Raw genomic sequence first — 13,120 nt, 5'->3', positions numbered from 1 at the left:
GGCGGGTCTTGCACCTCCTTCCCCAGCGTGCAGACCCGAGAAAAAGGGACCCGCTTCACACTGCGTGGATTCTTGGAGACATGCGATCGCCTGGCCTCTGAGGTTTTGAGTCGCCTCCTCCATCTCTTCTTCTGCTATGTGGTCTCAGAAGGCCATGCTGCAGTTTCTGGCAGTAGAACAGCGGGTTTCCCCTCCTCAGAGCTGCAACCCACCACTGCAGCCTGGAATGATTCTCCCTAATTCTTTCTATGACCCCAGGAAGTCACTTTCTTTGAGCCTCAGCTTTCCATTTCAGTATCATGGGGAGATTGATTCGCTGATTGACATAAAAGGGCTTTGTCTCCTGCCCAATGCAATGAGATTCTGAGTTCTTTTTCTGTGCACTTAAACACCTGGGCATGCTTAAAAGGTGATTTATCTTGCTTGACCTTGTCTCTGTTATTCCAGCCTGGAACCCTGGCACCCCTCCCTGAGAAGTGGCTCTAGGCATCTATAACCAGCACCAGCTATCGCAATCCTGCCAATGAAGGAGATGATTCTGGGAACTATGGAAGATGGCCAGTGGTAGATTATTCCAGTCCCATTCCCAATGCTGCCAGGAGCAGCCAGGTCTGCTACCTTCCCATAGCTGGGCTGTAGTAGGTCCCAGCAGATTCCAAGCTGGGGTTGTAGGAAGGGCCTCCTCTCTGCCTTCCTTGGTCTGCCAAGCCTGACTCCAAGCTTCTTAGCCAAGAATGAGAAGTGCCTTCGTCACAAGTGGATGCCAGGGTTGCTGGGCTCAAGGGCTTATTGCAAAGGCTGATCTTTGTCAAGGTCATCTCAGGACAAGCTGCCTGGAGAGATCAGGACTTTGGGGAAGGGAAGGACTCCCCAGGGAGGACTCCCTACAGGTCACAAGTGCTCCCTTTGAGGCTCAGGAGTTCCACCCAGAAGTCAGCTGGGCGCTGAATTCACTCATGTTTATTGCTCTACCACTTTGAGCCATTGTGTCACTTCTGGTTTTCTGGTGGTTAATTGGAGCTAAGAGTCTCATAGACTTTGCTGCCCCTGCTGGCTTTTAACTGTGATCCTCAGATCTCAGCCTCTTGAGTAACAGGATTACAGGTATGAGCCACTGGCACCCAGCTTCCATTCACACACAGAGGATAAATTAAGTAATTCTCCTATAACTTAACACCCAGCTTCTAGCAATATCAACTCAGCCAACCTCAACATTTTGGGTCATTTCAGCTATAATACTTAAAAATGAGTCTTTTAAAGGCTAAAAATATAAATCAGGCACTGTGGCTCATGCCTGTAATCTACCTAATCAGGTGGCTGAAGAAGAGAAGCCCAGGCAGAAACATCTGGGAGACTCTAACTCCAAATAACCAACAAAATATCAGGCTGGAGGTATGACTCAAGTGGTAGAATGCCAGATATGAGCAAAAAAAGCTAAGAGGGAGTGGCCCTGAGTTCAAGCCCCAATACTGGCACACATGCGCGCATGCATGTGTACACACGTACACACACACACACACACACACAGAGGCAACGCCATAAGCACATAGTGTTATTGCACCTCAAAAAGTTAACCATGTTTCTTAATACCATCAAATATCTCATCAGTTTGTATTTCCCCCAGTTGCTCATTAAAGGAAGCATTTTACAGTTAGTTTGGGTTTGAATCAAGTCAGCATATCATACTTGGTTGACATTTGTCTATATTTCTTAGAATCTAGAGTCCCCATCTTTACTTTTCTTGTAAGTTATTGTCGTTAAAGAAGAAACTGGGTTATCTGGCCTGTAGTTTCCCAATCTGGATCTGGCCATTGTGGCCTTGAGTGTCACTCACATTTCTGGTAAATTTTAAGGGGATCCAAACAATCAGATTCAGGTTTGCTTTTGTTTCCGTCTTGGCAAAAAAATAATGCCTAGTTGGGATCTGCATTCTGGAAGCTCTGTCTCGAATTTGAGCAGGAGACACAGTGTTACCAGTGAGAGATGCTGATTAGAGTCCCATTGGACAAAAGGTCAAACTATAAAACTCTCCAACACAGGACTAAGCAGTGGGCAGATTCACACTTTGAATGTTGAAAGTTGGTTTGGAGAAGGAAGCAACTCAGAGGGCTGAGGGATTAGGAGTCCATGTCTATCGGCCTATAACCGTAAGGACAGGAAGTTGCAGGGCTGGGGATTATGATGGGGGCCAGCAGTAGGAAGAGCAGGGACTTGTGGAAGGGGTTGTCCCATCTTGGGGGTGGTGTAGATACACAGATGTGTTTTCCAGGACTCACTGGCCACTTACCAGCAAGGGGGGACTTGCTAAGAACAGGATGCTGTCTTTCAACTCCTTCCCAGTCCCCAAATCCTGTTAAGAGTCACCTCTGTAGGTCTAGGCTGTCAGGAAATCTTACCTGCACGACAGTTCTTTACTGCCCATTCTTTATTGGGTACTATCTATGCCAGGTGCCATGCTGGGCACCAGTTCTCATATAGCCAAGACTGCCATGCCCAGGCTGATCATGATGTGCCCACTGAGCAGTCACCAACAGTGTTCATTAGCACCTACTTTCCTTGGTTCAGTTTTTGCCAAACACAACCCATGAATTTATCAAAAAATAGTCTTTATTGTCACTGGTATAAAACAGAGCAGATCAACTGGCCTCTCAGTCTGTATAAAGGGTGGGGCATGAGACCACCTGGGCTGTGGCCATTTCTCTCATCATATCCCAGAACTCCACAATGGGGGACAGGGCTTCCCAAGCGTGTGCCTCTGAGGAACAGGATGAGGATGGCCTGGGTGGATGTGTGGATGGGGGAGGGAGGATTCTGCCTGATGGAGGCAAAGTTTTAAAGGAGAAAACTGGAGTGGGAGAAACCCCTCAATCATTCATCCCCACTCCCAGCATCTCCCCAGTTCACTGAATGAGGGGCCGTGGCAAACCTGCCACCAACAGAGACCGCTCAAGTGACCTCAGAAGGCCACGCGTGTGCAGCAGTGGCGCAGCAGGCAGGGCAGTATGCCTCGGTTCAGCTGGTGGAACTCCACAAGCTGCAGCAGGTCCGTGAAGCGGGTCTGGCCATCATCCATGCTGAAGTAGAGGCAGCCCTCATCCTCGCTCTGGGTGTGCCAGAGGACAGAAGTCAACACAACACGAGGCTGAGGAGCTGCCTCCTGGGGCAGGGCTGAAGATCCCCACTTCTTTTTTTTTTTCTTTTCCTTCCTTTCCTTCCTTCCTTTCCCTCCCTCCCTTCCTTCCTTTCTTGTTTTTGGTTGGTCATGGGGCTTGAACTCGGAGCCTGGGCACTGTCCCTGAGCTCCTTTTACTCAAGGCTAGTGCTCTACCACTTTCTTCTCAAGGCTAGCTTTGAACAGTGATCCTCAGATCTCCACCAAAGGCTTATGTCTGACCATCATTTGATTTTTGAGACAGTCTTCTACCTTTTGCCTAGTCTGAGCCTCCTGTTTCTGCCTCCCAAATAGCTACCACCATGCCTAGCTTGGAGGTTCCCACTTCTTTTATCTGTTGTTGGTTGTGGGGCTTGAACTCTGGGCCTGGGCGCTGTTCCTCAGCTCTTCAGCTCAAGGCAAGTGCTCTACCACTTGAGCCACAGTGCCACTTCCGGTTTTCTGGTGGTTAACTGGAGATAAGAGTCTCACGAACTTTCCTGTCCAGGCTGGCTTTGAACTATGATCATCAGATCCCACCTGAGTAGCTAGGATTAAAGGCATGAGCCACCAGTGCCTAGCTCCCACTTTTTATACAGGGAAAATCAGGAGACTCAGAATGGGCCAGGGAGCAACTTGTGAGGGGCTGATGAGAGGATAGGCTGGTGGGAGTCCTGCAGGGAGTGGAGGCTCCTGGGAACGAGGGAGCTACTCACTGGGAGGATGAGATAATGCTTGACTTTCTGCAGGTGGCACAAGGACAGGACAAAGCCCTGCGGGTTCCGCTGGCTCTCCCGTACCAGGAACAGGCTTTGGAGAAATCAGGCAACATGATCAAACATACATAACTGTGCCTTGCCCCAAGGTCTCTGGAAAGGATGGATCCGCTACCCACATGGCCCAGCGCAAGCCCTTACCCATCCACGAGGCCCTGCTGCCCAATAAGCCGCTGGCTTTCCTCCCGGGAGATGTGTCCATGGAACCAGGGCTGTGTGCGGTGGATGGCTGGGATGGAGGGAACAGATGGGCTATCAGTTGGGGAAGGGGACAGCCATCCTTGGACTATAGAAGCTGAGAAGCCCCACCCTGAGGGCCCCTGGGCCTTCACCTACCTGCACTGAGGCTCGTGCCAGAGCTGGGAGTGGGCAGGCTGAGGCGATGGTTTGTCTTCTTCTGCAGAGAGGTAGGGGATACAGGGTTGGGAGAACTGCCTGGTAACACCTAGCTAGGGACCTCCCTGAGCTCTTCTCTTTCTCCCACAAAGATATAGAGAGGAGTCCCGGCAGACATGCAGATGGGTGCAGGCCTCTCACCCTCCAGGCCTGGGCCTCCTCCAAGGCTGCACTCAGAGCTTCCCGGGGGTTCTCGATGACACGCCCAGCATGACCAGAGAAGTCCATAGCCACCAGCGTATTATCTGAGACGCTCCTCTGGAAATGGATCCGAATGGGGAGGGGAGAGTTCAAGACATCTGCTCCAGGCCAGGACTGGGGTGCCTTCCTGCACAATGCTGTACACACTCACCAGAGGCAGGGAACCCAAATAGGATGGGCGCAGGTGGCGAGACTGGGCCTGCTGATAATTCTTGTACAGCTGCATCCCATACTGAGGGTAGGGAGAGAAAGAGGACTCAAGGTTAAGAGGATCTGGGGGGTCTGGGCTATGACACCCCAAAAGCAGAACTGTTTCTGCTTTGGATAAGGGTGGGATGAGGACTCCGAACAAAGCTGTCCTCAGCAGAATTCACAAAGGCAGTGCTAGGCCTTCTCCTCTATGCTGGGGGCCCTTCCAGTGCCCCACACTATGCAGTCTCACCTTGAAGAGGCGGAAGGCAGCCATCCAGCAGGTGCGGCTCTGTTGGTCTTCACTGCAGAAGATGTGAAGCCCCTTGTGGCCATTTCGAAGCTTGTTGGGCTAGTGCGAGAGAAAATAGCCTGATCTCAGATCTGCATTTGGAATCAGATCTCCAGGCAGAGCTCCATGGGGGCAGGAGAAGACCCAGTGGTTTCCCACAGTTCAAAGTCCCTAAAATAGAGCTCAGAAGCCCAAGGTAAGATCTTGGGGGCCTATGTTGCTCTGACCATCCCCCAAGGTCACGCCAGGCCCGGCTAGCCATGGTTACCTTGACACAAAAGCCGAAGTCCGTGGGCATCCCATAGAGTTTGTGGCCCTGAGTTACCACATACACGTTGGACTCGTTTACATCTGCCACATACTGCAGGTGCCTTGGATCCTGAGCAGCACAGGGAAGCAGAACTTGGTATAAGCAGATGCTATCTCCTCAATACTGGCCCCCTCCCTACTGCAAGCCAGGTGAGATTTCAAGACCAGGGAGGGATGGGAAAGGACCCATGGTCACATAGCAAATATACAAGTAGAGTCTACCTTGACCTTGGGTCACCTGCTATCTCCTGGGAGAGGTAAGCTGGGCAGGGGTTGAGGGGCGTGAGGGCATGACCTACAGGCTGCCAGACCCACAGGAGTAGGAAGAACAGCAGAGGCTCAGGGGGAGGCTTAGGGAGAGAAGGGCCCAGGAGTTTCCAGGGGGCAGGGGTATACAAAGGACTAGGGATGGTGCCCTCCAGACCTTACCTTTGAGGTGCCTTTGGTGGAGTAATATAGTCCAGAGCGGCGCAGGAAACAGAAGAAGCGTTTCCATAGCTTGCGGCCTGAGCCCCGCAGCTGCAGGAAACCCTGGATCTCTGGGAAGCTGCCAGCATTCAGGAAGTTCTGAGACAGGAGAGAGGGGGAGTGAAAGGCCTGGATTTTAATCCTAGGGAAGGTTGGCTCAACCCTGCACTGGCTAGCCCCATTTAACAGATAAGAAACTCATCTTCCAGCCTAGAAAGTGTCTTTTTTTTTTTTTTTTGCCAGTCCTGCTGCTTAAACTCTGGGCCTGGGCACTGTCCCTGAGCTTCTTTTGCTGAAGGTGAGCGCTCTACCACTTGAGCCACACTGCCACTTCCAGCTTTTATGAGTAATTTATTGGGAGTTAAGGAGTCTCAAGGAATTTCTTGCCCGGGCTGGCTTCAGATGGCAATCCTCAGATCTCAGCCTCCTGAGTAGCTAGGATTATAGGCATGAGCCACTAACTGGCACCTGGCTAGAAAGTTATATACAATCACACAAAGAAGAGGCAGGGCTTCAGGGTGAACAATCATTGGATCATTCTGAGGAACTGTGACTACAGTGAAGTGGGAGACCCCCTCACCTGGATGAGGTCCTCATGGGATACACCTGTGTGTACATCCAGACAGCTAGAGACCATCTTTTCTGGGAACAGGGAGTGCTGGAGCAGAGAAGGGTCAGGGGTCAGGGATCAAGGGTGCAGGCTGGGGACCCACAGTGTCCCTGCAGTCACAACCCTCCTCCCCTCAAACACACTCACTGGGGAGCTCTTGAACAGTTCATACTTGGCGAAGTTTTTCCGAAAGACCAAACGGCTGTCTCCACCCACAGGCCAGGCTGCCTGTACTTCAACCACAAACTCATGGTCCTCCAAACCCCGCTCTGGGGTCAAGAGCAAAAAAAAAAGCATGGATTCATGGGAATTAATCAAATCTGACCCCAAATGTCAGGCATGGCCAACCAGCTCACTCAAGCTCCTGAGACCCCGACTTACCCAGTGCTAGCTGGGGGTGGCATTCCACTAGTCCCCAGCTCTCATCGCTCAAGGCGTGAGCTTTCTGCACAAGCATTTCACACACATGGCCAACTGTGGTGCTGGCAGCCACCTCCACAGACCGGCAGGCCCCGTCCTCGCTGTACACCTTCACTACCTGCACCCCAGGAGTTGCAAATGACTTGGGGCAGGAAAAGGGGGATTCTTTGCTCTCTTCCTTCCTTTCTTTCTTTCTTTCTTTTTTTTTTTTTTTTTGGTGCCAGTACTGGGCTTGAACTCAAGGCCTTCAGCTCTCATTTGGCTTTTCTGTTCAAGGCCCCACCTGAACCAGGCCTCCAATTTCTGGCCTTTTTCTTTTGACTAATGGGAGATATGCCCTTTCCGGCCCAGGCTGGCTTCAAACTTCCATGCTCAAATCTCAGCCTCCTGAGTAATTAGGATTATCAATGTGAGCCACCGGTGCCCAGCCCTATTTCCTTTCCTGTGTTCTCAGAGACCTCTGACCAAGAGGATCCCATCTTTGCCCAAGAAGGCACCATGCCCACCCAGGCCCAGAATGCCCTATGCCATGGGACTCACATGGAGGCGGCTCACATCTCTTGGGAGCAGTCCCCTCATACTGGAGGACCCTCCAAGGATGGGAGAATGAGCTGGAGGGCTGCAGAGCTCAGGGAAGGGATTGGGGATGGATGGTAGAGAGGTGGCCTGAAGCTCCTCCTCTCGAAGTTTCCTAAGGCAGACAAGTAAAGAGGGAAGGGAATCATCACGGATTAGCCAGGGCTGGCCTCCCCTGCCAGCCCCTCCCCAGTCCCCCCACATTTATACCTGCTGGGGGGGATGGGCAGAGGCTGTGACCTCTTCACCTCCCCTGAAAGGGGGACATCAGGAGGCAGGGGAGTCCCAGGAGGGGTCCCAGGAGCTGGGCACAGGTCTTCCGGGGAGCTGCTGAGATGAGGTGAAGACACATCCAGCTCCATGACATCTGAGGGAGAAGAGGGAGGTGGGGACTGAATTGAATCACTCGGTGCCCGCTCAGTGCCCTTGTCCCCAACCCTGTGGACTCCACACAGCTGTCACTCTCAACTGCCACTGCTACCCTCTAGCTGGGTTTTCCTGGAATCTTCGGAGAAGGGAATGAGCCCATTTTGCAAAAAGAGACACTAAGGCTCTGAGAAGGAAGCACTGGGTGTCCCCACTGGGTGACTCTGGTGTTTGGACCTGGTGCTTTTCCTCCAGCCAGAGCTGTTCAGGGCAAGAGTTGAGAGGGTCCCGTGCCACACGCCTGGCTGTACCCACAGATGCCTGGACTCAGCTCTCAGTGTCAGGGCAAAAGACCACCCCTTCTGACTCCTGGTGTGGGCTGCTCGCTCACTCAGGGTTTTTCCAGCACTTTGTTGCCAGACCCAGTTGCCAAGCCTGTATGGCAACACCTGGCAAGTGATGACTGATGTACAGAAAGGGGAGAGGGAGGCAGTGACAGACAGCAAGCAGGAGGGAGGGGAGGGAAAGGCCTGCCCTGCAGTCTGTGGCCACAGTAGCTTCTAAACCTTGTATGTCACCTCCCCACCCCAACCCACCCAGGTTGCTTGTCCTGCTCAGAGCCACTTCCTCTGTGAAGCCTCCCTGGATTTGCCACATTGAGACCAAATGGCTCCCTTTCAGTATCATGTTAGAACCTTTGTGTCAAATTACTGCACACGGGGGCTGGGAGTGTGGCATAATGGTAGAGTGCTTGTCTAACATGTATGAAGCCCTGGGTTTCAATTCCTCAGTACCACATAAACATAAAAAGCAATCTGGGTGCCAATGGCTCACACCTGTAATCCTAGCTACTCAGGAGGCTGAGATCTGAAGATCACAGTTCAAAGCCAGCTTGGACAGGAAAAGCCGTGAGACTCTTTTCTCCAATAAACTACTCAGTAAACCAGAAGTGGTATAGTGGCTCAAGTGGTAGAGCGCTAGCCTTGAGCTGAAGAGTTGAGGGACAGTGCCCAGGCCCAGAGTTCAAGCCCCATGACCAACAAAAAAAGAAAGAAAGAAAAAACTGGAAATGGTGCCATGGCTCAAGTGGTAGAGCTCAGAAAGGCTCAGGGGCAGAGCCCAGGCCTTGAGTTCAAGGCCCAGGAACAGCAAAAAATAAATTAAGAATTAATTACTGTGCACCTGTTTTACCACCCCATGGCCTAAGAGTATCAGGTATCCCTGCCAGGCTCCCATGTCTTAGTACTCACAGATGCACTGACACCCAGGACAAGCAAAAACAGGAGAGAAAGGGCAATGATGCCCCCTGAGAAGAGAGACAGTATCTCCTCTGTCCCAGATGCTGAGACTTGGAGGGCCCAGCCCCCCACCCACACCTCTTCTCCAGACACCCGGTCAGGGCTACAAGGCAGCCTGGGACACCTGGCAGTGCCCATCCACCCACCCCTGGGATGGGGCAGGCACCTGTCCCTTCTGTGAGGGCATGAGGGGATCTGGGGGGACAGGTGAGTCAGGAAGGGGAGGGATACCTCTGCCCCAGGCTCTCCATTCAACCCTGACTCATCTACAAGACTTCCTGGCTTAGGAGAAACACAAACAACCCAGCCTATGCCTTCCACTCCCAGCTCCTTAACCCACGGGTAGCCTGGGAGGAAGAGGAAAGCCCAGGAAAGGAGCAAAATGGGAAGGAGGATTCAGCCTGCAGCTCTTCTGGCATTATCCCTCTTCTCCCCACACTGGGCCAGGCGGGACCAGTTCCACCTGCAGTCTGCCCACTGCAATCCCAAGTCAACATCCAGTAGAAAGGGAGGAGAGAGAGGCAATACCTGACCTGGATCTAGAGTGAAGATCTCTCTTACCCCCCCCCCACTCCCCTCAAGCACCACCCAGAGCTCCCCGTTCTAAGCCTGCCAGGTTCTCCTGTGTTTTTCACCCTGAGGATCTAGTACACATCTGACCTAGTACACACATTGTCACACCATCCTGAGGATGAACTTCCTAACACTCTCCAGTGCCTGGACCTTTGGGATGCCACAGAGGCCGAAGTGGAGTCAAAAAAGCCCAAGAGGGCGCACAAAGAAAGGTCTGCAGAATGCTGGGAAGGTGACACCCACTTCGCAGCCTCAAGGAACCCCAGGCCAGGGATGCCCCACCTCTAACATCGCATTTCAGGGAGAAGTAGGGGAAGGACTTCCAGGGGCCTCCCCTTCCTTCAAATGAGACATCAACAGCGGTGAGGGTAAAATTTAGAAGGGGAAGAAGTGGATTTAGGTTAGAGTCTGGCCTGGGAAAGGGGACTGCTTCCAGATTGAGGCCCACCTTCAGACCTTCCCCAGGCTGGGGAGGAGTGGGTCAGGCCCAGAAGTGAGGGGCAGCTATGGGGATAATGGGGAAGGGGTTCTCCATTAGGTCACAAGGTCTTGAGCTTTCAGTAAGAATTCTGTCGGAGAAATCCACACCCTCAAATCAATGTGTCCCTTCAACACCACAGCTCTAGACCCTGGCTTCCCAGCTGGCCTCTCCTGTTCCAGCCCTCTAGCCCCACCCTTCTTCCTACCCTCCCAGCTGCCTTGTTTACTTCCTGAATCTTGCCCCACCTGGCAGGCCTAAGGGCAGGTGGCAAGGCCCAGTATTTGGGGCCAACAGAAAACAAGGCCACCTTCCTTGAGTCTAAGGGGGTGGGGGGAGAGGGGAAGAGAAGGGGAGCTACACAGAGACCCAGATGGGAAGCACTAGGCTCTGGGTGGCAGGAATTCCCTATCTGGCCCAGGACTACAGGCCTGGCCCCATCAGGATTTCCTAGGGATAGTTTACCCTTTGGAGGATGCAGGGCTGGGGTGACAAAAAGGATAGGAAACTCCTAGGTGATCAGGAATTGAGGGAAGGCCTAGGACAGGGAAGCTCCGCCCACTCCAAGAAAAAACATCCAATAGGAGAAGGGGGGGCAGCTCCTTTAAAGTTTAATTTGGTAAGAATGTTAAAGTGTCACCTGTGGAGTTAATCATTATTTTGCCTTCGGGAAGGTACACACACACACACACACAGAGCTGGATTCTAAGGGGAGAGTTACACTTACACACACACACACACACACACACAGGCACACACACACAGACACACACACACAGCTGGATTCTAAGGGGAGAGTTACACTTACACACACACACACACAGAGACACACACACACACAGACACACACACACAGAGACACACACACAGAGACACACACACACAGCTGGATTCTAAGAGAGTTGGGAGCAGAGTCCAGACCAAGCAGCAAGGGTATTCCTGGGGGACAAAAAGGTTGGGGGTCAGTTCCACCTAGCCCACAGGTGTCTTTCTTGTTCTCCAACCTATCCTACAGACTCGACTCTGTCTTTCCCCAACCTCATCAAACCAGGACCACCTGGGTCCCCCATCTACACTCTCCCTAGGCCCACGGCACTCAGCCCTCCATCCAACCTCCCGGATCTCCTAGTCCTGAAGCCAGGAGGGATCCCCGGGCCTGAGCACCCCCAGGTCCGGGCGCAGGAGCCGGAAAAGCCGGACACCACGCTCCAGAGAACAAGATGGAGCTTCAGCTGTTTGAGGGAACCCCTCCCCTTTACCGCCCTCCAAATTGCAAAATTCCCCCCATCCTGCCCGCGTTTGAATAGTCTTGGGGGATCCCACATTGGAGCAAACTGAGATGAGCTAGGACGTGGGGAAGACCTGGGCATCCGAACCCCCTTCCCCAAGGTCCCTGAATATTCAGCGGGAAATCGGGGGGGGGGCTGAGACTTGAGTTATCACTCCCCCCGCCCCCTGCCCCACCGACGAGTCTGGGGTGTCTGAGATGGGAGGGCCGGGGGGGGGGGAGGTGGGTGGGATGGGACCTGGGGGACAGGAAAGGAGGTCAGGGGGTGCCAGGTGAGGACGAAGCGGATAACAGGAGAGACGGAGAGGAGCGGGGCGGTGGGACCACGACGCCGTGGGGCGTCCCAGGCTTTCCACGTGGGGACCCCAGGCCTCTGGACCCCCCCACCTCTGAGACAGAGTGCCCGCTTCGGCTCTTACCTGGACCCGGGTCACCTGCCTGGGGCCACGGGCTGAGGCGGGGAGACGCCGCGGCCCGGTTACCCCCCCCCACCCCGGCTCCCGCCCGGGCCTGACTGACATCACGGCGCCGGGAAGAAGTGGGGAGGAGGCGGGGGAGCCCGGAGGCCGCCCCCACCCACCCACCCGGGCCGCCGGCCACCCGGCTCGGCCCCGCGGCGGACGCTGGGTGCTGGACGCTGGGACCCCGGTGCGGCTGGGGTCGGAACAGGTTGTCTGAGACCGATCTGCCTCCACTTACCTGCAGAAGAGACGCTGGACCCCGGGTCCAAAGTATTTGGGATCTCAGGGACCCCCTAGCCCTTCAGATGCCTGGATTCGACCTCTCTACAGAGTGACCCGACTCTGAACGGAGACGTCGTCGTCGTCGTCGGGGGAAGAAGAGGAGGAGGAAGGAGCCCCTGGAATCCAGATCCCAGGCCCAGGGAAACTAAAATCACCCTGGGCAGGTGGGGGCGGAGCCGGAGGCGCGGGGCGGAGGCTCCGGGGACCGGGAGGCGACCGGGATTGTTTTTCTGCCCTTCGGAGCCCGCGCGGCAGCAGGTGTGGGGGTGGGGAGAGTGGGAAGGGGGGGGGAGCGGGGGTAAGGACCTGGAGTGCAAAGCCGACCGGGAGTCCTGACTTACCTGGGGGGGAGGGGCTGGAAAAAGGGGAGATGGCCCGCCCCCTCCCCGCACGCCCCTCCTCGCTCGCCGCTGGCCAGGTCATTGGCCCAGCCCGGGGGCCCGGCCGCTCTGGGGCCCACCCCCTCGGGCAAAGGGCGCCGGGAAGGGCGCGCAGAAGCCAGGCCAAGGGGACTGTCTAGCCACCTGCCTGAGCTAACCCTTGGCCTCCAGTCGCCAGTCTGGTCTCCTCCAGAGGCACCCAGAGTCTTGTGTTTTTTCCTCTCCCTTCTGAGCAAGGCCTGGTGTTCTCGCTTTCCACTTCTCAAATCGCAGGGGTTTAAAACCGGGTTCCCAACGGGAGGAGTCACAGCGATCTGGGGAAAACTGGAGGCCAGGTGCCGGGGAGTCCAGTTCGAGCAATTAACGCTAGCTTTCGGGGTAAACAACACCGGGGATCCGGAAGAGGGGCAGGGAGGCCAAGATCAAAGGCAAAGACACGGGCCACCTCCAAGCTAGATGAGGGTGACAGTTGGGAAAATAAACAATCCATGGGGTGAGAGGTCTGCTCCCGGGGAGCTCGGAGGAGTGGCCTCCACCCCAACTTTCTCCAAACAGTTTTCCTAGAAAAACCAGTAGGCCAAGCAAAGGGGCGGGGGGGGGGGGGGG

General features: G+C 54.4%; 1 protein-coding gene across 1 annotated transcript; it reads right to left on the bottom strand.

The window, feature by feature from the left end:
- Positions 1–2,601: 2,601 nt before the first annotated feature.
- On the bottom strand, positions 2,602–12,298 carry Grb7 (growth factor receptor-bound protein 7). The gene is made up of 15 exons (XM_013038012.1): positions 12,091–12,298; positions 7,599–7,755; positions 7,353–7,503; positions 6,774–6,930; positions 6,540–6,661; positions 6,363–6,440; positions 5,744–5,881; positions 5,274–5,384; positions 4,967–5,065; positions 4,676–4,756; positions 4,465–4,581; positions 4,264–4,324; positions 4,069–4,156; positions 3,868–3,961; positions 2,602–3,103 (listed from the first exon to the last, which is right to left on the bottom strand). The coding sequence occupies exons 2-15, from the start codon at positions 7,748–7,750 to the stop codon at positions 2,957–2,959; spliced, it is 1,596 nt and encodes a 531-aa protein (XP_012893466.1). The 5' UTR covers positions 7,751–7,755; positions 12,091–12,298; the 3' UTR covers positions 2,602–2,956.
- Between the last annotated feature and the right edge of the window lie 822 nt (positions 12,299–13,120).

Source organism: Dipodomys ordii, unplaced genomic scaffold (assembly GCF_000151885.1).
Source record: "Dipodomys ordii isolate 6190 unplaced genomic scaffold, Dord_2.0 Scaffold7, whole genome shotgun sequence".
In the NCBI taxonomy this organism is placed as follows: domain Eukaryota; kingdom Metazoa; phylum Chordata; class Mammalia; order Rodentia; family Heteromyidae; genus Dipodomys; species Dipodomys ordii.
The sequence above is the reverse complement of the archived record's forward strand: the minus strand, read 5'-3'. Positions and strand labels throughout refer to the sequence as shown.

Excerpts from the sequence above, each read along its gene's own strand:
- Grb7 (XM_013038012.1), bottom strand. The coding sequence starts at position 7,750 with ATGGAGCTGGATGTGTCTTCACCTCATCTCAGCAGCTCCCCGGAAGAC. Across the intron at positions 6,931-7,352 it reads GAGATGTGAGCCGCCTCCAT|GTAGTGAAGGTGTACAGCGA; the intron begins GTGAGTCCCATG and ends CCTGGGGTGCAG. Across the intron at positions 6,662-6,773 it reads CCACCCCCAGCTAGCACTGG|AGCGGGGTTTGGAGGACCAT; the intron begins GTAAGTCGGGGT and ends TCTTGACCCCAG.